The sequence below is a fragment of the Musa acuminata genome, chromosome BXJ2-10, assembly GCF_036884655.1.
Source record: "Musa acuminata AAA Group cultivar baxijiao chromosome BXJ2-10, Cavendish_Baxijiao_AAA, whole genome shotgun sequence".
Taxonomy (NCBI): domain Eukaryota; kingdom Viridiplantae; phylum Streptophyta; class Magnoliopsida; order Zingiberales; family Musaceae; genus Musa; species Musa acuminata.
In genome coordinates, this window is record NC_088347.1 from 34347501 (window position 1) to 34368830 (window position 21330).

At 35.9% G+C, this 21330-nt stretch overlaps 2 protein-coding genes across 5 annotated transcripts; both read right to left on the reverse strand.

The window, feature by feature from the left end:
- Nucleotides 1–2687: 2687 nt before the first annotated feature.
- On the reverse strand, nucleotides 2688–12922 carry LOC103969258 (apoptosis inhibitor 5-like protein API5). Of its 2 annotated transcripts, XM_009382747.3 has the most exons (16): nucleotides 12632–12922; nucleotides 12351–12515; nucleotides 10511–10610; nucleotides 10353–10418; nucleotides 8033–8115; nucleotides 7885–7959; nucleotides 7515–7664; nucleotides 5975–6040; nucleotides 5819–5884; nucleotides 5204–5314; nucleotides 4718–4804; nucleotides 4505–4611; nucleotides 3655–3769; nucleotides 3498–3563; nucleotides 3259–3359; nucleotides 2688–3161 (listed from the first exon to the last, which is right to left on the reverse strand). In XM_009382747.3, the coding sequence occupies exons 1-16, from the start codon at nucleotides 12719–12721 to the stop codon at nucleotides 2942–2944; spliced, it is 1668 nt and encodes a 555-aa protein (XP_009381022.2). In that variant the 5' UTR covers nucleotides 12722–12922; the 3' UTR covers nucleotides 2688–2941. The 2 variants fall into 2 exon arrangements, 1 of the variants encoding a protein (XP_009381022.2); XR_010492024.1 differs by lacking the exon at nucleotides 2688–3161 and having other exon boundaries at nucleotides 3307–3359; nucleotides 3498–3585; nucleotides 12632–12920.
- A 972-nt stretch (nucleotides 12923–13894) lies between these two features.
- LOC135580744 (negative regulator of systemic acquired resistance SNI1-like) lies at nucleotides 13895–21224 on the reverse strand. Of its 3 annotated transcripts, none has more exons than XM_065130023.1 (16): nucleotides 20922–21224; nucleotides 20629–20819; nucleotides 20479–20545; nucleotides 20293–20386; nucleotides 20113–20196; nucleotides 19948–20022; nucleotides 18958–19026; nucleotides 18150–18231; nucleotides 18011–18060; nucleotides 17595–17810; nucleotides 17449–17519; nucleotides 17289–17358; nucleotides 16917–16982; nucleotides 15074–15226; nucleotides 14457–14581; nucleotides 13895–14235 (listed from the first exon to the last, which is right to left on the reverse strand). In XM_065130023.1, the coding sequence occupies exons 2-16, from the start codon at nucleotides 20789–20791 to the stop codon at nucleotides 14163–14165; spliced, it is 1458 nt and encodes a 485-aa protein (XP_064986095.1). In that variant the 5' UTR covers nucleotides 20792–20819; nucleotides 20922–21224; the 3' UTR covers nucleotides 13895–14162. The 3 variants fall into 3 exon arrangements, with proteins under 3 accessions (XP_064986095.1, XP_064986094.1, XP_064986096.1); XM_065130022.1 differs by having other exon boundaries at nucleotides 20928–21223; XM_065130024.1 differs by lacking the exon at nucleotides 17595–17810 and having other exon boundaries at nucleotides 20629–21217.
- Between the last annotated feature and the right edge of the window lie 106 nt (nucleotides 21225–21330).

Here is a 21330-nt window from a genome sequence, read left to right on the forward strand (position 1 = left end):
TATATGTAATTCTTCCATATATGTATACATAATGAGTTGGTTTTTATTTATTGCTGAAGAAATAACGGTTGTTGGTCGATGACTTTGGCACGGTTATAAATGCTGAAGTTCTAAAACGCCCATCAGAAGATCTCATTAGTGCTCTCAGGTAAAATTATGAGTTGTTCTTTCATAATATGCTTTTTACAAATTTGATCAAGGTTTTTCTTTCTCTCATCTACCTGTTTGCTTCTTGTTTTGCCCATTGACTATTAGAGGCATAAGACATGCATTTGTTTCAAGTTTTTAGTTGTCTAGAATTCTAAATTCATATTGATGTGGCAGGTGTTCATGAGTTGAATAGCATCAATTCATATTGTAAATTTAAGTTTTTTATTGATAATACTTCTCGCATTGAAGTATAAAAGATGAGATCCCCAGGAATCTCTGAGTTGATAGGCTTTTTATTTATTGATAACACTTCTCGCATTGGAAGGACATGAAACAAAGTGTCTAGAGTCACAACGGACATTGAAAGGAACATATGCATCGATTATTATCACAAACACCGTCTCCAATATAAGTTTTAGTGCATCCCTCTGCACAATTTGAATCGGTACATGGGCTGTCTAAGACAACTTTGCAGATACGATCGGGTTGTTGTGCCTCAACCACAACATCAGCTGTTGCAAAGGTAAATGCATAAGTAAGGTGACCGTTAAGTTTTTATCTAGATATTATATGCAATCAAACAGAGGTTTTTATATTGTTGATAATAGCATGAGGTAATACTGTCACATGAGTTGTTTAAGTTAGGTGACAATTACATTTTTATCTAGATATTATATGTAATCAAACATGAGTTTTTATATTGCTGATACTAGCATGAGGTAATACTATCACATGTGTTGTTAATCTTATGCTGAATTCTGTCCTCTCGTTAAGACACGCAAATATATATCGCACCTATTTTAGAAACCATGAATTAGAATCACTTTTTGTGGAGTTTGATGTGGTAGGAAAAAGCTAGGAGAAAAAGCAATTTTATTCTTATTTTTGCACCTTGATACGATGAAGCCAAATCTCAAGAGAAAAAAAAAAAGGTAGGTTGGTTGAAGCCAAAGAACCTGTACACAAAAATTGTACCTTTTTTTTTTTCTTATCCAATGCATATTGATGATGAGTTGGTTTAATCTTTTACTATGACTTGGTATGGACTATTGAGAATTAATTAAAATTACCAACATGATTAACCAACCCATGAATACCTCAAAGAGTATGGTTGTTTAGATATTTATTTAGCATGAACTAAAGACTTTTGTTTAGACCATCATATGATATGCCCTCTTAATAACAATTCATGAAAAGAAAATCATATTGAAATAAGAACTCTATTTTGACCCCACTTTTCCGATAAATTATGGTTCGATCAAAATCTATAATACCTGACTTGTCGGAATTTTATGATTTTTTATTTGTCAAAGTTGACGTGCTAATGAGAGCAAATTGGAGAAGAAAAGACATGCATGTTCGAGCTTACCTGCAAAACGGACGAGGAGAAGGATAACACACGCGATCTTCGCCCCCATGATAAAGAAGGTTAGAAGGTTCCTGTTCACCAAATTATATAGAGAGCTTCATCACCCGTAGATAAATAAGATTTGGTAGCGGATGCTCCATCTCCATATTTTATGGTGCATTAATGGTAGCGGACGCCCATCTCCATATTTTATGGTGCAATTAAAACATTCATAATTTTCAGGTACAAGGCATGGTTGAAACGCCCAAGAATTCAATGGACCAATTAAGGAAAATGTCTCTCATTCATTCTTCACCTTGACATGATTGCAAGATACATTTTGTTAAAGTTTAATATCAATATATCATGTTACAGAAATTGTCGTAGAAGCACAATTCTGTCCGGATGCCATCTACAAAGCGGTGGAGATTGGTGATTCTTTAAATCGGTGAGTTTTTCTTTAATAATATGCTAATATGTTTTTTCTTTATATATATATATATATATATATCCATCTTGTTTGCCATTTTCTATAAAGGAATATTACATGCATTCAATTAATTTCAAGTTGTCAGTTTCTTTTCTTTTCTTTTTTTCGTTTTTGTAAGAAAATACTACTTCGTTAACTTTCTCCTAGAAAGGGTTTAAATGTTTTGGAGTAGAAAAGATTTTTTTACAAGTGTGCTCGCCAGGAGTTTAAAAGGTTTGTGTTTTAATTGAGCACATCTGACATAAAAAAGAACATTATCCACAAGTTGCCTTCAGGGAAATTCGAGGAAGCTACCCGGTTGTTGTTCTGCCTTTACTGCATAATTGATTTTTGTCAACTGTTTCATTTTTATGTGCAACAATTACATTTTTATAGCTTAACACCTATTTTAGAAACCATGAATTTAAAAAATATTTTTAAGCATATTAACAGCACTTTAGGTCATAAAGATTTTAAATTCAAATGGGGAACCCTTTAATTTGAACTCCCGAAAAAGTTTTTTGAGTTTCCATCAAAATCTGTTATGTCAGAGTTTCTAGGTTGAGGCATAGACGACGACCGCTTGCAGAGGAAAATTTACTGCACAAGATCAAAGGTCATTAATAAAATCTCTTACATTTCACCTCCCCTCATTAGAAAAATAATAATAATAATAATAATAATTTGCTTATCAACAGAAAACAACACACTATATGAAACTAAGCGAAAGAGTGGCAGCCGACAGAATTAAACAAATAACATTCTGAGTCACGTACAACACTCGTGAATTACACAAAGGTAAGCAAAAATCTGATGCAGCTTAGCAATAAATACATACATCTATGATTACAAGTCAAACATGCCTGGGAGGGGTTGGGGGGTGGTGCTGTTGCCTCATCCTACCTATCGGGGAGAAAAAACAAAAAGTTTTGTCAATGCTGCAGCTGGTGAGACGAACTGAAGTCCCTTCTGTCCTAACGGAAACCCCATCCCCATCCTCTTCCTCTTCCTCTTCCTCTTCCACCCCAGCCCCTTCCAGCCCTTCCACTTCTGCCGCCACCACCTCGAGACAAGCCTTCCAACGCCCTGTTAACAAGCTGGCTTTGAACGATTCCCTCACCTCGTGCCTTCTTTTCAACTGTGGCGCTTGTGCTTCTTGACCCATTAACCGGCGCAGCTGCTTTTCTCTTACTCCTGTCCAAGTACCCAAAAGACAATCTTTATGTGGGATCAAGGGAAGAACAATCAAAGCTCAATAGTACAACAAAGCTTCGGGGCCCATTTTTCATACCCTGTAGGCATTGTCGAAGCCGACGACTGTTTCATGGGTTCCTTCCAAGACAGGTTGATTTTATTGTCTCCAATAAATAAAGGCGCTTTTGCATGTAAGAGCTGAGGAGGACACATCATTGAGTTAAATTTAGGACGACAATTTCAACCCCACTCAGGTCAAGCTTAACTAGAGGCCATGATGGATCCAATCCGGTCCATCTTATTGCCTTATCCACTCACAATGGACCTCACACTAACCTGAGTCATAGCCAGTATATTGTTACAGTTATGCAGTGCTGTTGTCGTTTTCTGCTGCTCTGTTTTCTGCATAGCATCAGCGGGGCAGCTGTAAGGTCAACCGAAGCCTTAGCGCTACACGATCATTTCAAGCCAGCAGCAAGAATGGAAAACTCACAATGTTAGCCTTCTCCTCTTCGGTCTTTGCCACAGACAATGCTTTGTTATGATCAGCCATCCCCTGGGTTAGTTTCTTTATGGCGTTCTTGACAACTTCCTCTGTAGAGCTTAATCTGCCTCACCAAGCTAAGGTTGTCAGTAACATGTCAACCAAGAAGAAGAAGAAGAAGAAGAAGAAGAAGAAGAAGAAGAAGAAGAAGAAGAAGAAAATCCTTGTCACAAGATTTTCTCATTGTTTGTGAGGTTGCCCATCCTATACTTTGATGTTCATGTTTTTAACACTGGCCTCCATCTAAGGGGCATTCGCTTGGAGTTCACATATCAGCAAAATTCAGGATTCATGACCACGTATGTAATAGAAATAATAAAAAAAAAATTCCTAAGTAGAAAGAAATCATCTTAAATCCTGCAAAACATCTGCCATGTCAGGACTGCAGCAAAGCCTTTCAGAAATCACTTGAAAGTTTAACTATCATCGATGACCTTTAAACTGTCATCCTTTCAACATTACCAAAAGAAAAATTTTGCTTAATATGGAAGACTGCATAGATAGGCCCTAGGTAGGCCATAATTTTTTGTCCATTGGTGGATATAAATTTTGCATAATATGGAAGAAATTCTATTCTCATGTATGCCTCACATATCCAAACACCTTGTAGTGTTTCTAGTATTCATGTAAACTAGAAATAATATCTGATTTTGATTATGCTCTTTTTTACCAAAAGAGCATATACACATCTTTGGCTAATACTTATTTTTGACACAACTTGTAAGCCAAGTTTCAAACTAAATGAATATGCAAAACTGAATATCAAACAAATAAATTCAGACAGTTAAGTTCAATTCACCTCTCAGTAAAATCTTTATAATTTTCTGAAAAATCCTCCCCAAGTCTGTCTGATGGCTGGCCAGTTACTATCTTGTAACCACAAAGGCTATTTGTAGAGTTTGGAGTCTGCATAATACAGATATTAGATTAACACAAGAATCTGAAGAGAGGAGGTGGGCGGGGTGGGGTGGGGTGGGGTAGGGTGGGGGAGAGAGAGAGCATGTCTAATAACCTTATGTGCTAAATGGTGAAATGAGAAAAATAAGCATTCAAGATAATCATATTTAGGCCCCTCTGTCTTTCTCCGAGGCATGTACTTCTGCAAAACATCAAAATAAGAATAAAGAAAATAAGATAGTTTTATCAAAAATGGCAGTCATCACAGATATGAATGAAAAATGCTAACAAATGAATGGCAACAGAATAGTCGTCCATACAGTATAAAGTCCAATGTATAGCAAATAAGAAAAGAATATAAGTAGCTAAGCAAGTATAAGAAAAAATTTCCAAAAAAACCATAAAAAATAAAGAACAGATTAAAACAATAGACTACTTCCATTAGAAACAAATATGTAATGAAAGAATTCAAAAACACACAATCCCATATGAGACTAAACAAGAAACATTAGAAAAAAGCAGCAATATGTGCTACATACTGGGGAAAAAACAGTAGTAGTTGTATCCACTATCATGGACCTGCTGGTGCAAGATATTGTACCTTTAAAAGTGTAACAATAGATGGAAGAAGTTGGCGTGAATCCTGTGCAGTTGCATAAGGTGAACTTACAGCAACATTCTTGAGCAAATCTAACTTCCTTTCTTCAGGAAGCTGAAAAGATCAGAGGGTCAGCATACAACATATGTGAAATATAACATTCTACAGAAGGTAAATACATTATATATCGGCATCAATACAGCTGGTCAATGCAAACATGCGACAAAGAAGGTAAACTACATTCAAAAAGCAACCATAAAAATTCATACACAAACATGGACATCCACATCAGACTTAATCATGTATCCACACATGGATACACATGCACATGCGTGATGACACATCCATACAGAGAATATGCCATACACCTAACTGTTACAAACTAAACACATACCAAAATAATTGCATAGAGGATGAAACTAGCGTATTCTAAAAGATAACCACAATGCAAACAAGGACAGCCAAGGATCCTGCCGATGCAAGATTTAGGGAAGGTCCATGTATGTAGACATAACCCTTTCTATGACAAGAAATCTGATCACCTAGATTGCAAAGGAGCAAACTTAGGGTCAAGCCAAGGCTCATCCTTTGTAAAGTTTAAAGGTTTACAGAGGTTACCTTATCAAAGACAGGTAATATATGCTTGTTGATATAACTGAGGAACTTGCCGCTTGAGGCACCTCTCTGATACAATAGAATTTGTTCATATCATGTCATCAATATTTTACTCAGCCATATAATGACGAAAAATTTGCACAAAACCCAGGAACTTACTGCAAAAAACGGAAGAGCCATACACATGCATGAAATCAATCTATCTATATGATCGATATCTTCAACCTGCAACAAAAGATCAACCATTACCCAATAAGGATTGATGATTCAGTACTTAGGGTTTAACAAAGTCGTGGATTTAAGGACAGTTAAACAATGCTAAAGAGACTTAGAAATGAACTTTAAAAAACAAAAATGATACGAAAAGCCACGATTCATGTTAACTCCATGTTCAACAATTCAAATGGACAGATTATGCCTGACAGCATCATTCTACCTTTTTCATGTGGTAATTCTGAATGTACAGATGTGCAAATGCAAACCTTCTGCAATTTTATATATAACCATCAAAGGAGACCAACCTTGAACAGTATGATAATCCATTTTCTTTTGAGCCAATAAATATGTCAACAAAACCAGGCACAAGGGCTAAAGATCACCATGAAGGATGAAACATGAATTGTACTTGAATCCATTTTGAGTTATGGAAATGCTCCAAGGCAATGTATCTAGTATAAACATTAAGGCTACTACGATGCCTTAAAAATAAAAGATAAAACAAAATTTGCACAACTCTTGCAGCCAAAAATGCAACGATAAAACAAAGCTCTCTTGGAAGAAGTCAATCAAGGAAAGAAAAAAAAATCAGCAAAGGTGCCAAAAGCCCATATTAAAATAACCCAGAGGGTTCAATTGTGCAAATATAGGCTTCTTTCAGCAATGTTCTATAACTGTGCACAATCTTATCAAACAAGTTGGTATGCTATGCATCAGTAAACCTATAAGGAAATAATAATAACACTTTTGTATGTCAGTACAGCCAGCCAGTAAAGTGTTGTATTTGAGACTCTGCTTTAAGACGATTAAAGACAGCTGGCAATTTTACTAGCAGCATATTTGCAAGTAATCTTGAGAAAGAAGCTTGAAAGACTGTTGAAAAATTTACTAGCAGCTGGCAATTAAAGACTGTTGAAAAATTTAACAGTGAGGACAACAAGCTTGAAAGAATTGAACTTACACCAAAAAGTAATCTTGAGCATTTTCCAAGTGAATTTGAAAATTTTGGAGGGTAATCAGTAAATAAAGTATCATGGTGTTTTATCATCTCCTCTAAGGTGAGGTATGTCATAAACACACCGGAGAGCAGTATAGATGAGATGAAGCAAAAAAGAAAATGAAAGCTTTAAATCAAGAATGCATGTAGAATAAGGAATATATGCATGACAAGAGATAATACATAATCAAATGCACAAAAGTGTTGTAATTCTAGGCTAAGCACACATAGGTATTTAAATTCTGAATTTGTGTATAAAATTATTATATAAACAAGGAGTTATATGGAATAAAGTATATTATAAGCAATTTGACAATATGCTGCCACATCAAAAGAATGAAACATTCTACAGAAAGAATTTTCTTCATAAGCCTCAATTCAAATGAAGAAAAACATGTCCTCTACTATTTCAGAAAGGGAACAAAAATGAAACTTCTTTGACTGTTTACTTCCATAATTAAGGTACATCAATTATAGTTTACTCACATTGAATTGTGCATCCAGGTCCGCTTGTCCTTCTATAATCTCAATAAGTTCTTGAATATGTTCTGGAGGTACACCAACACCAAATATGCTAAAACTCCTCAGGAAGTCCATGAATAATTTAAATTCAGCACCAGTTACATCTTGTAAACTCTGGAAGCCAAATACAAATCATCACATGACAATGTCTACTGAACATCAAAAAAATATGGAAACTTATAGGTAAACTCAGGACCAGTTATGCTTTGTAAACTCCAGATGCCAAATATAAAAAATATGACACAACAAACTGCCTATTGGACATCCAAAATTTACTGAAACTTACTTGCCAAAGAAAAACCATATACAATCTACAAAAGAGAATCAAAATTACCTTTTTCACCAAATTGGTCACTTGCCTTTCCATCTCCACTTGAGGCTTCAGCAGCTCAGCTTTAATAGGAAACACCTAAAAGGACACCTTTTGAGTCCATAAAGAAAATATTTTCACTAACAAAGAAAGAAAATTAATGAAGGCTTACCTTGTCCTTAAGAAAACAAATAACTTTCTCCCGAACATTTTCCATTCCTATCTCAACATGCCTAAACAAAGCTGTTAAAGAAGCTGAAGAACCAGAACTACTGATCAGATGTGCAGTAAAGTATAACGTTAACGGAACAAAGCCCACTACAAGATTCTTTCTCTAAAAGCTGAATAGAAGTTCATAACTTTCTCATAAAAAGAATACTATCAGGAAAACATAAAGCATTTCTTCGATAAGACCAATGCTGTCAAAATGCCCCTGCAAAACACAAGGGCAACCTGAGTGTACCACATAGGTATGTGGCAGCCACCTGAGTGTGTATCAGATAGAACTTGTGTACCAAGATTTGTAAAATGAGAACATGGATGAGTTTCACAGTTTGCAGGATTGGTACGAGGTTCGGGAATTGATACAATTAAAATCACAAGGGTTGCATCGGTAATTGGGACTAGTTCTTAAAATAATTTACAATTTAAAAAGAAAAGGGCAAAACATTGTAAAAGATTCTTTTACGTTCATATTTCATAAAATTTCTAGCTTCAAAAGAAAATATTTGTAATTAAAAGATAAATGATGATAAAAATTTGTATCAAATATAACATGAAAAATAATGAGGATTAATATATTAAAAATGCTTATGACCAATATTTTCCCCACAAATCTATCCTAATTTTTTTCTCTTGCTGATGGTATTATAAGAGAAAATAAGACATTTATCCACACTTGAAAAATCTATCAAGTTGCACATCTTGAAAATGGATAAGACATTAACGAGCCAAAAGGGTAGACAAATTAAAGAGCCAGGAAAGATCATGATGTATGATCAATCGTAAGAAACAATCATGAACAAGCCAAAGTCAGTCCAACCTGCAGATCAATTGCTGAATGAAAGGAAACAAGTAATTCAAACAAATTTCATAGCACCAAAGCATAAAGTCAGGGATCCATGATAATTACTTAAACTTTAACCATAACATTTGTCAAATGCCATATCAAAGGATCGATTTAACAAGGTGTCAGTTGGCATGAACTGGTCAACAGATATCAAGAAGTCACTGTCTCTTGCCCACCTTCCTGTATCTTCACCCATTTCTATCACTCTCCTTCCACTTTCTATCAACTACAAATGAATGACATCATTATATAGGGTGAAAATTGACTGTTCTGAGCAATTTCAAGGCCTTGCAATTATTTCATGTTATTACTTTGTTCAATCTTGACTAATATTATTAGTTGATGCAACTTGATCAACATAACTAGTATATCGAATTGTGCTTGACATTATTAGTTTCTTAACCTTAATCAACACCATCAGTTCTAAACTGTCAAATAGAAAACTACTTTTGATCAACATTATTAGTTTATTAAATTTAAGGTTGTATTAACAGCTACATCCATGTGATGAGTTGTCAGTCATCGAGAGACAAATCAGGGTTTGCAGCACCATTCAATATGATTCAATACTAGCGGTATTATCGGTCCAACAGCCTCCAACTTGTGGTTCAAGCCTAGTATAAGGCATACAGTATGAGTAAGTAGTTCCCGGTACAGACCTTGTACCAGGCAGTAACTTATGTATTTCAGCTTTTTTTGCAGAACTCAATACATACCAGCATATCAAGACAAGATATGTCCATATGGCTCGAACCCGTACTAATTCAGCCCAAGACTTGTACAGGTCTGATACCTGAAATTAAGAACACTGGGACTAACAATACCTATCATTGTGTATTTGAGTGAAATTCAACATAGCACACCAATTGCTTTTTAGATGTGTAACATAAAATCTTATCTGTAAAAGATTTCAACAATCATTTGTCATTTTGCAATTCTTACTTAAAGCAACATTTGATCAGACCTCACATTCCTTTCAAAGTTTCTTCATAAAACTTGGATTTCTTCTCTGTTTTCCATTGCAATATGCAAGTTGCTTGGTTTGCCAAAAAGTGATATTGACAATAAGAGTTCTGACACATTCTAAAAGCCTAAAAGAATACTTCTTCAACCATCTACCAGATTGAACTAACCTGCAAAAAATAAGGATGCATGCAAAAATGACCATGTATTGCTTTCTCAAGAGTAGAGAATAAAGAGCTAAGTGACATCTGAAAAAGGGTATTTTATGGTACAATGGCAAATACATGACACAGCACCATGTCAAAGTCAAACTACTGAAGATGAACCCAACTAGGATACTGGAAAAAGCCACCATTATCAGAACAAATCTAGACAAGTTATTTAAAAGTAAAGCAGCATACAGGAACAAAGGATCAGTTGTTAATAGCAATTGGCATTAATACTGATAATTTTGGATTACCTTTTACATCCTGCCTTAAAAGGGACATAAGAGCTTTATGCACCGCATCACGCTCCACGTTTTCCTCTAGGAAATAAAGTAACCAAAAAATCACGAACAGAAGCATAATGTTTAAACATTTAAAAGGATAAATATGGTTTCTAAAGAGATAAATGTACCAGATGTTAATAGTTGCCCAAGAACATCAACAATTTTAGATACATATTCTGGTGTATCTTTGCACAGAAGAGGAAGGCTACGAATAGCCTGTACTCTGATCTGTAAGCATAGAAAGACAATAATAAACATTTAATGCAGATAAAATGCAAGAAAAACTATCTTCACCATAAAAAATTTAAAAAAACTACCAGGAAATATAAGAATCTAAAGTCACCTCCTACAACTAGCCGAGAGATATGCAAGAACAAGCTTCATGACAGTTGACCATTATAAAAGTTAAATAGAGACAAGGAGTTTTCCTCAGATAACAATGATGACAACTAGAACAAGAAACAGCAAGATGGTCCCATCTATTCTGAGGTCGGTAATAAGGATGACATTACTAAAAGTAAGAATCATCAAACCTTTTTTCTTGGATCTTTCCCTATCTCTTCTTGCATCAATCCTAACTAGCTCACCAAGTCACTAGTATATCTGTAGGTCGCCTTTGATCATGTCTATAATACTTTACACAATTTTCCTTTATTTGACCCTTCTTTGGAATGACATCATTATTCTATTTTTCTTTCAGCAATTTGACAAATTCATTGCAAAATCCTCACATCAGCAACACTTAAGTTTTTTCTTACAATTGTTTTGCCAATACCAGTCTGATCAGACATTATCATGTGTGTATCAATCTGGTTAAAGCCAACATACCAAGCAATCTTGTTTTTTTTACAATATACTGAGGCACACAGCATCAAACTCTTCTGCATTGGGTGTAGAAGTGCCCGCCCCGAGTGAATGACGGGCTGCTGCAACTAGTCATATGAGAAAGAACTGACTGATACATACTAGTCCAATATAAACATATTGGAAATCTTGGTAATAACTATAGATGCATATCGGATTGTATCTCTATCATAACCTCGATTTTACAGTCAAGTATGAGATACCATCTTTAGCCTACTAGCATCTTTATCTCCACTCTTTTATTTGCTAAAACCCAATGCTCTATTTGCTGTTTCGTCTTTAACAGCAACAATAATTTGTCATCATCTTTTTTTTTAAGCAAAGTAGTTGGCACTGGTTCAAACAGCAATGGTAGGGATCTAATTGTAGCTGCATCTGTTCATCTCTGACAGTGCAGCATTTAGTTGATCCAAATTCGTTTCTGAGGTGGTGAACAGCCAAAATTTCAGAAGCAATTTCAACATCAAAGTTCTTCAGCCCTTAGAACGGAAATACAAACAGGGACGGATACCTGACATAGTTTGAGGCTAAATTGACTATTAGAGGTTGGCTGGTATGAGTCTCTTCTCAGAGCATGCAGAGAAAAAGAAAAACCTTATACAATCTGATTCCATAAAACCAAATTGCTTCAAAAGAATAATCACCTCTTGATTTTCAGCTGATAAGCTCGAAATTAGACCACAGTAAAGTAACCAACAACAAAGGTACAACAAGTATTGGGATATCTAAGGCCTTAAAAGTATGGACCAATCTATTACTGGTGACCTAGGTTTGTTAATGGCATATGCTTGTTTCTTTATTAAATGGAGAAACCCCACAAATAAAACCAACTTGACCAACATTAAACCATCTTTTTGTATCCTTGAATTAACATTTAACTGCAGATAGAGGTTCAGGACATGCTACAAAAATAAATCTTCCGAAAAAGATAAAATAAATCTGATATGAGGACATGGTGGAGGTCTCTAATCAATTCCAAAGCACACAAGCAACCACGCCAACCACTAGTTTATACTATAAACCGCTGTCAAAGGCTAGATGTGTTGCATTGGCCAACGAAAGGGAGAAAGAAAAAGAAAGGGAAAGAGTGGAGCAGAAACGAACCCCAAGATCGTCCTCCTCGACCAAATCGAAAAGCGCGGTCACGGCCCTGCTGGAGAGACCCGGAAAGAACTTAAAGAACCGCGGGATGAGCTGCGCGGCCAACTGCTTCGCCTTCACGCAATGCCCTTCCACAGCCGCTATGATCCCCTCGTAGTCACTCACATGCTGCGAAATCCCCAAAGAAAAATCAGAACAAGTGCCTCGAAGGCAAACCCTAAAGAAGGGAAGAGGGCTCCCAAGCAAAAGGCAGGAAAAGAGAGGAAGAAGAAGGGGGAGGGCACCTCTGACTTGTCTTTGGCCTCGTTAAGCCGCTCGCCGAACTCGTAGAGCCTGTCGACCTCGGCTGCGTCGGCTGAGGTGTCGGAGGCCATGGCGGCCGACGGAAGAAGAGGCGCTTCTTTCTTCGCGTGGGTGGGTGGAATGACGGAGCTGGGTGAGAGGAGGAGGAGGAGGAATCGGCGGGAAGAAGAGGCGTTCCTTCGCTCGTTCTTGGAGTGGGTCGGGGAGAAAGGGGTGAAGAAGAGAGAGAGAGGGGAGGCGGAGGTGGTGCTGGGATCCGAGGGATGATGGATTCAAGCCTTTTATAGGTGAGTTAGGGGGAGGGAAGCGGTGAGCGGATCGTTCAAGAATGACTCTAAAAGATCAAGATTGGTCGGATCAAGCCAATTATATTTTTAATAGGACAAAATTGCATATTTTTCCACCGATGTCAATAATTATAGTGTTTATTCTTCTTAATGAGTCCATTTCCGAGAAAACACGTTATTGATTTTAGTTTTTCATTTTGTTATTATTCCTTTTTCTCGAAGAGCACTCTTAGCTTTTAGAACCCCAACAATACCTTTCCTTAATGCATTTAATTGAACTAATAAAAAATAGATAATAAAAGAAAGAATGATTTCCTTAGAAAAAAAATATTTTTTTGGCTATTTTTCAATAGATATTCCTAGATTCCACTTTTTCTCAAACACTATTTTTAATTTAAAATCACTAAAAAATCTACTTGAAAATATTATAAATAAACCAAAAAATCGAAACACACTAAAAATCATTTGATATATCGATTCAAATAGGTATCTAAAATAATTTTAAAATTAAAAATTAATTTATTATAATATTTTCATCATCATAATAAAAATACTATAAAACCTAATTGAAAGCATTATAAACAATCAAACCAACCACAAACCTAAAAAATAATATTATCATGACATACGAACAATAACAATGAAAATAATAATAATATAATATTACCTATAATATTTTTTAATAACATTTACAGTACTTCTATAAAAGCACAACAAATGAGTCAAATAAAAACACTACAATCTTTCAAAACACTAAAAAGATAAGCAAAAGATTTTTTTTTAATTATGAGCACTATTTGAAAGTAAATAAAAAAGAGATCAATTGAGAAATACACAGAATATAAATATTTTTTAGGAAATCCTAAAAAGAAAGTGAGAAAAATAAAGGAAAGGTATCGTTGGGGCTTTAAAAGGCCCAATCAATCCAATTAATTAAACTCGATCAAATTAATAAAATAAATTAAAAGACCCCTCAAATTAGTAGAATAAATTAAAAGATCCACAAAACCCACATCATGTTTGTCCAATACCTACAGTCACACCATGTGGAGACCTGGTAAGATCTTTCATTTTTTGCCCGGCAGGTTACAAACTCCTGATTCACAATTGTGCATACTATTGACTTAAACCAGTTAGACGTCTTCTCCAAGACATTGCAGTCACATGAGAAAGATGAAACCTGCAGGGTAGTAATCTTGATAGAGTATGCCTTCCGCATCCTCAGTTAAGGCTTTCTTTTCAGGACTATGGCAGCAGCAAACAAGGCTTCCTTGGCAAAAGACGTGATCTCCAAACCCCTGTTAAAAGGCATAATACAATTAGTTAGATAATTCGATAGTCTTCTACAAAGTGCACGATACTCCTGCAACCGTGGCCGGCTACACAAGTTTATCCTACATATAACAACTTGTTCTAGTGTATGGGTAGCATTTGGCAAAAGAGCCAAACAAAGTTTCACAAGACAAAACACGATGGGAAGCTACTTATCGGAAAATTTACAGGGGAGAACTGGTCTTACTCATCAGTTTTTCTGAGGTTTCTGAAAGCAGAAATTAAGCTGTTGCATATCTCAGAAAGAGTTGCACCGATCCTTTCAGTAGAGCTAGCAATCTGCTTAGAGTCACGTACTAGGGAGAGACAAGCCTGTACAAAAATAAACATAAGAATTAGGTTGTCATTAAACATAATATTTTATTGATCTATAAAGAACATTATGTTACCAATGATCGGTTTAAGTATTGCTGAAGCTAAATATAATGCTTGCATGAGTTCTACTTATATGTAGCTTTTATAACATTTATTTTCTGTTTTCAGTCTCAGGTAACTCAAGGCTTACAATCCAGTCATACATAAGAAGGGCTAGCAAAATCCACAGAATAAAATATTTGATTATTAAATACCTGCAAAGACCAACCAGTAAGTGACTAATTACAGAATTATTAAATCCCAAAATGCACTTGTTTCGTAGAGGAGTGTCCATACATTTCTAGGCCTCTGGCAAACACACATCCAAAATTTGTTTAGGTATCAATTGGTACCTCCAGAAATTGACACGACATTTTTTTCTGACTTGTTCCAATACATGATCAATAGTATGGCAATCATTGATATTCATAATGAATCCAAAGAACTTACCTGAAAAGCATGTGCTAAAAGCAGTTGGGCTGCTCCTGAAGTAACTCTTTTCACAATATTCTTTGTATTTGCAGCAGTTGAAAAGCCGTTCAGCATTCCCCTCAAAGTTGCACCATCTGATTTCTCATTTGATCTTCGAGTTCTAACAGAGGACTGAAGCAATAAACAGAAATGCAAAGTAAATGATAAGAAACTTTTATTAGGCACAGGTCTCAAAAAACATACAATTGTTATCACAAGGCAAGAATAGCATAAATATTTATATTTGGAACACAAAAAGAGGAGCACCTATATAATGTTATATGTGGTATACATTGTCAACACAGATTGTGCAAGCAAAGCTTCTGCATCAAGCAATTAAGCTAGTTTGCTACTGGTAGACTGATGACTCAATACATTGCCATACAAACTTTTCTTTTATGGAGTCTTATCCAGTAAATCAATCTTTTTTTTCTTTTAATTTTTCAGTATTGAATGAAGCAATAAACTGTCTAGTTGAGATACTTAAAATAAAAATCAAAATACATGATCTTTGACTATCGAGGAAGGTTTCAAGGTCACTGGACCCAAATCATCTTTTTTCTTTTCTCTTAATTAACTTTATCTTTGGTCAACCTTCTTCTTCTGACTCTATTCAGCCATTTATTCACTAGACGAAGAAAATCTGCAACAATTTTTCTCATCTTCCAATCCAATCAGTCCCACAATCTTGAGATTAGTGATGACTTATGTGTAACCTGGACAATTAAAATCAACCTAGCAACGAACCACCTAGCATGATGCTCTTCCTAGGTGATTAAGAACTAAACGCATTTTGTTAGGCCTTGAAACTAATATGATTGTTGTATTCCTTTAGACTTGATTGGATATGGAAATGCCAAAGTTCAAACAATAGTATAATTCTGGGTTAGTAGGAAATGAACTAGTTAGCATATACACGGTCAGCTAGTTGAGCTGGAGATGCTAAAAGATACATATAATGAAAAGAGAAAAGCAAAACATGTCGATGCAGATTAAAATTTAAAAGGAACTTCCATTGCCAAAGGCCATAAAGTAATCGGAAGAAATTGATGGGCCAAGGTTGCAAATTAACACCATCAAAATCGTGCATGAGGATGATGGATAAGATTACTGCAGGAACAATGCCTTTCGAACAGGACATTGTTTGAAAAATGAGAATGAACAAAAAAATATTGAACAGGAACTCGTATGCTCTATGCCTACAAGTGTAGACGGTAAATAATGAAAACATAAATTACCCTCATAAAACCAATCTCTGCAATCAAAATTAAGAATATAGAAGTGAATGGCATATATACTACCCACATCTGAGCAAAAATGACTGGAGAAGGCAAAAAGAGAAATGAAGCAAACTTAAAGGATCTGTCATTATCTACAGCAGAGGTATCAGCCAAAACCAAGTGTTTTTGGTGTAAACAGATAGGTTTGGAGTGAACCAGGCCTCCCAAACTCAATCAAATCTTGAACTTTCACTGGTTTCCCCTAAAAATGATCACCTACAATCATTTTGAAAGTTGCAGTAGCTTTTGGTCCAGCTTCAAACTTGTTCCAATGTCTTTGACCAAAAACTGATAATTTCATAATGGAATAGATTCTAAATACCATTCTTAAGATTCTACTCTTCACAAATTCTTGGTGAGTTCTATTTGCAGGTAAATATTATGTGAGAATGAAACACTTTTAGGACATTAACTCTGTGAAATTAAACAGGTAATATATTCATATACACATTTACTGATTAACAAAATTGAATGGATGACAGAGTGTCAAGTTTTGCAGCAGGTTCAGATTTAAATTGCTTCAATTGACGTAATTTGCATACCTTTGTTATATATTTTGAAAAGTACTGCAAAATGATCTCCAACTTCCATTTAGGCTCTGAGAAGACCTGCAGTGTATTATCAGTGCAACATTAAAAACAGGGTTATGTTTTCCTGTGTATGAATGACAAATTGCTTGCAATTATAGGGTAGTAATAACTACTATTACAGTTTTGAGCCTGTCAAAGTTAAATCAAAAGCAGTCATGCTGAAAAGGTAGATAAGTATAACCATTATGAACAAATAAGTATCAACTTAGAAATATATTTACCACTACTACCAATACGTTCAAATAGTTCATGAAAAAGTATGACAAAAAATGGAAACCAGAAGAAAATAAAACACAAAGAGATGCTATAGCAGCCCTGTCTCACCACAAGAAATGGGGGAAGGCTATCTCTGTTGTAGGTTAGTTCATCCACAATGATTTCCAAGATGGGAAGCCTGTGTCAACAACATGATGCTGAATTTAAACTCCAACTAGAGACAATTATAACATGTATGCCATACGAGGAGCGAAAAAAAGAATGGCACCTAAAGCCATCAAGCCGAGAAGTAAGTCCATGCATATCTGCTTCTTTCCTGGCTACATCAAGTTCCATAACCTGGAATCATGCAAATACTTAATTGATAGACGAGTAGCCCATCAGAAGTTATAGACCATGTCTTAGACTTCTCACCAGCTTAAAAAATTTCTGTATAGCAACACAAGTTTCTTTTTCTAGTTCAGAAACAGCAATTGATAGACCAACAACACAATCCTGACTTGATCGAGAACAAGTATCTTCTGAGCTTCTCAGGTCTTGAAGGTTATTTGGTATATTATGATGGCAACACTTGAGTAAAATGGACATGCAATCCCTAACCAAACTCTTAAAGTTTAATTTTCGTGATCCCTGAAAAACAAGTTTGAACAGTGATAAATTTATCTTCTTTGATACTAGCAAGAAACTACCATGGGAATGTCAAAAGAAAATAAGAACTTTGAAAGAGATCAGATGGTTATCAAGACTTCACAGTGCCAGATAGCAATACAGTAAAGTAGCAAAAGAAAATTTCATGTTTTTTGTCTGGCTTCTGTAAGTGCACAACATACCAGAAGAATATTTAGTACAGATTCCTTGAGAAGTAACCAGTTCAGTGTTTCTGTACAAAACTGTAAAACAAACTAAGGCAAGGAGAAAAAAAAGGAAACATAAACAAAGGAATAGGAACTCCTGCTGTGAGTCATTTACCTTTATATACAGTAAGACGAGGTAATAGATCATCCTCGAGGACATTTACAAGATACTGGAACAATAGCAAATTTCCTACAGCCTAAACAACAGAAATGGATAGTGGTTAGAACTTCAAGTGCATGTAAATCAAAACAAAACCATTAACTACTGAAAGTACAGGGGAAAAAATCTGATGAAGATTAAGGCACTAAAAAGAGCATCCCCGCAATCACAAACAATATTCCCCTGTTTTTTCTTTGCATGTGTCTCGTTACAAAATGGTAGTTTATAGAACTGCAGCAAAGCTATGGATCATGCATGTTTGCAAGTAACACACTGCAGCAAAGCTAAGGGTTTCAGTGGAACAACTTGTGGATTAATTTGGTTAGTTATTTTGTAAATACTTTACAACCATGAAATAAGTGTGACGTCCACAAGAAAGTTGTAGTATATCATTTGCCTTAAATGATAATATATGTCGAATCATAATCCTTTCCAACCATCATTAATAACATTCACAAATTGAGCAAGTATAACCGTCTTAAATTAAATGTTTAAACTGGTGACTCCAAGAAAAAACACACCTCTATTAAAAGCATTGACTTCCATAATTCTGTATTTATCATGTCTCTCACTATACATCTATGGATATTTCAAATGATAATTCACAAAATTTCAAACCTACATCTAAATAGGGAAAAAAAACATGAAGAATCATGATTATAACAACATCAACAAGGTTAACTAGGGTGCTACGGAAATAGTGATAAAATTCATTCAGAAAAATTACAAATTGACAAATAGTATGCACAACACTCATACTTGCCTTAATCACCAAATCAAAGCTCAATTTGTTAACTGCTTGAACCATGTCCTCTATCAAGGTAGAGAATCTCTGGAGAAAACAAAGTTGAAAGAGTCAAATCAGATCCACATTTAGTCCAGATTAATCAACAATATTAATTATATTGGAAAAATGGATAAAGAAAATGTGCTTGATAAATATACCCAAACAAAGATATGTTTTCAATTAAAGGACAAATCAGAGAAAGTCTAAAATATGAATAGAAGAACAACCAATTCAAATGCTCAATATCTGCATAGATTCAAAATTTGGAACAGAGGAACATAAAATATATACATCATTATTTTCTTTGACTCGATTATCTCAACAAAAAAGATATCTGAGAGAGATTCTAGAAACTAAACAATGTTCACAGCAAGATCATGTTAGCCACCACAGTTGGCCTTATGCTAGTTTAAGGTCATAACTGTAAACCATAGGCCACGATAGAAGTTAACATGGCATCTACCAGCCCATGGATCACTCCATCAGATATGTACCACCCGTTTCATACCAGTCCAGACGAAATGGTGATCCTTGCTCCTAACATCTCACATCATAATCCTAGTCCGAGTAAAATAGACCTGTTACTTACCACCCTTAAAATATATATTAATAATATATAAAAAGTACCTAGTGTACGAGGCTCCCACTAATACGAGTTTAAGAAGGATCAATGTAGGAAGTACATAAAAACAATCACATAAATACTATGATCGATCAAAATATCAATCAATATTAATTCCGAAAATATCTAAAAACAATAAAAAAAATCATATTCCATTTTACCTAGGAAGTACATAAAGAAACATGAACCTAACACTTCTAACTAGAACAATACCTTAATACTCTCTTTTTCCTATTTCTACTAAAACCAATCTTCATCAGTCTATTACACAATAGGAATCCATAACACCACAAGGTGGCATGCAGCATTCGAACAAGTATTTGCACATGAAGAACTTCACTAACCACAGAATCAAACAAACTGCACAAATCCTTAGCAGTTCGCTCTCCATCTGATGCAAGATTAAAAGGTGACCATGCCTGAAAAGACAAAAAGTTGCGTACTTTAGCATGTTGCTAACCCAAAAAAGAAAGCCGAGAGAGAATTCCAAATCCACTATATTTTCTCACCTCTTTAACCACAACAAGATTGACAATCCCGCTCGATGATGATTCAGTCTTATCTGATTTCATCACGTACACTCTTGAGTAGCGCTGCAAAGCCAGTTGAATAACATCAAGAAGCGTCAAAATTGCAAAGGAGCACTAACAGCAAAAGTATTTCTTTTCTGAAACGAAAAGAAAAGAGACCTTATCCAACTCGGTCAGAAGCTGGTAACTGGCCATGGTCAGTTCAAGAGAGTTGCAGTCCACGAGAATCTGGAAGACGGCATCAAACATTCTCCTTCGCAGAAACAAATCAGACCCCAAGGTAAGAACTCGATCTATCGACGAAACGAAACGAAACGTATAAGGAGAGAGAGAGAGAGAGGATACCAAGAGGGAGCCGTGGACGGCTCGGAGGCGAGCGAGGCGGATCGAACAGCTTCCAAGAAGCAAAGCCCTGCAAGAGTAGAGAGAGAGATAGTAAAGGAATCAGAAGGCGTCCTAGGATGGTAGTGGTGGAGAGAAGGTGCGGGAGACTACGATCGTCGTGGACGTCCTGGGAATCCTTGAAGCCGGAGGAGTCAAGGATGGCCATGGTGTTCTCTTCCCAAGCACCCATGTTGTTCTTGCTATTATTATTGCTCTTCTCGCGGCCGCCGCCACCGTTGCTGTTGGCTCCTCGTTTGCTGTTCGGATTTACCATCTGTGGGCGGAGGAGGGGAATTGGGGGCCTAAAAGAGAGAGAGAGAGAGAGTAACCCTAATTTGATTCGACCGAGAAAGGGGATATGGTACCATATTTATTGGAATTGGGATAAAAGAGACAAGACAGACAAAAACCAAGAAATTTTGATGCCGCGCCAAAACTTTCGCCCTCGGCGATTGCTAAGTATTCTGGTACCATATTTATTGAAATCCAAAATTGAACTCAGATTCAAATACTTGAACTTGAACCATCATCACGTCTTGGGGTAAAGATGGAGACCCGCAGTTCCTCAAAACCAGAGTGGCCCTGTCGGCTCAGGTTGAGTCACCACCATGTCTCCCCCTCGGGAGCCTGCACTCCCAGCTCTGATCATGTCCTCCAAGCTGAGGAAGGAGGCTGTAGTGATGGGGTACGTAGAGAAAAGGAGCCCGATCATCTACGTCGCCAGGGCCCGGTAAACCCTTTTCCCTGTTCCCTTCTTTTCATCAAACAAAACGCGGATGATCCAAGTGAGAAGTAGGTAAAGAAAGGGACAAG

Excerpts from the sequence above, each read along its gene's own strand:
- LOC103969258 (XM_009382747.3), bottom strand. The coding sequence starts at position 12,721 with ATGGCCTCCGACACCTCAGCCGACGCAGCCGAGGTCGACAGGCTCTAC. Across the intron at positions 7,960-8,032 it reads TTTGTTTTCTTAAGGACAAG|GTGTTTCCTATTAAAGCTGA; the intron begins GTAAGCCTTCAT and ends GTGTCCTTTTAG. Across the intron at positions 4,612-4,717 it reads TTCACCATTTAGCACATAAG|ACTCCAAACTCTACAAATAG; the intron begins GTTATTAGACAT and ends TGTATTATGCAG.
- LOC135580744 (XM_065130023.1), bottom strand. The coding sequence starts at position 20,791 with ATGGTAAATCCGAACAGCAAACGAGGAGCCAACAGCAACGGTGGCGGC. Across the intron at positions 20,546-20,628 it reads CCAGGACGTCCACGACGATC|GGCTTTGCTTCTTGGAAGCT; the intron begins GTAGTCTCCCGC and ends CTACTCTTGCAG. Across the intron at positions 18,232-18,957 it reads GCTTTGATTTGGTGATTAAG|GCTGTAGGAAATTTGCTATT; the intron begins GCAAGTATGAGT and ends TCTGTTGTTTAG.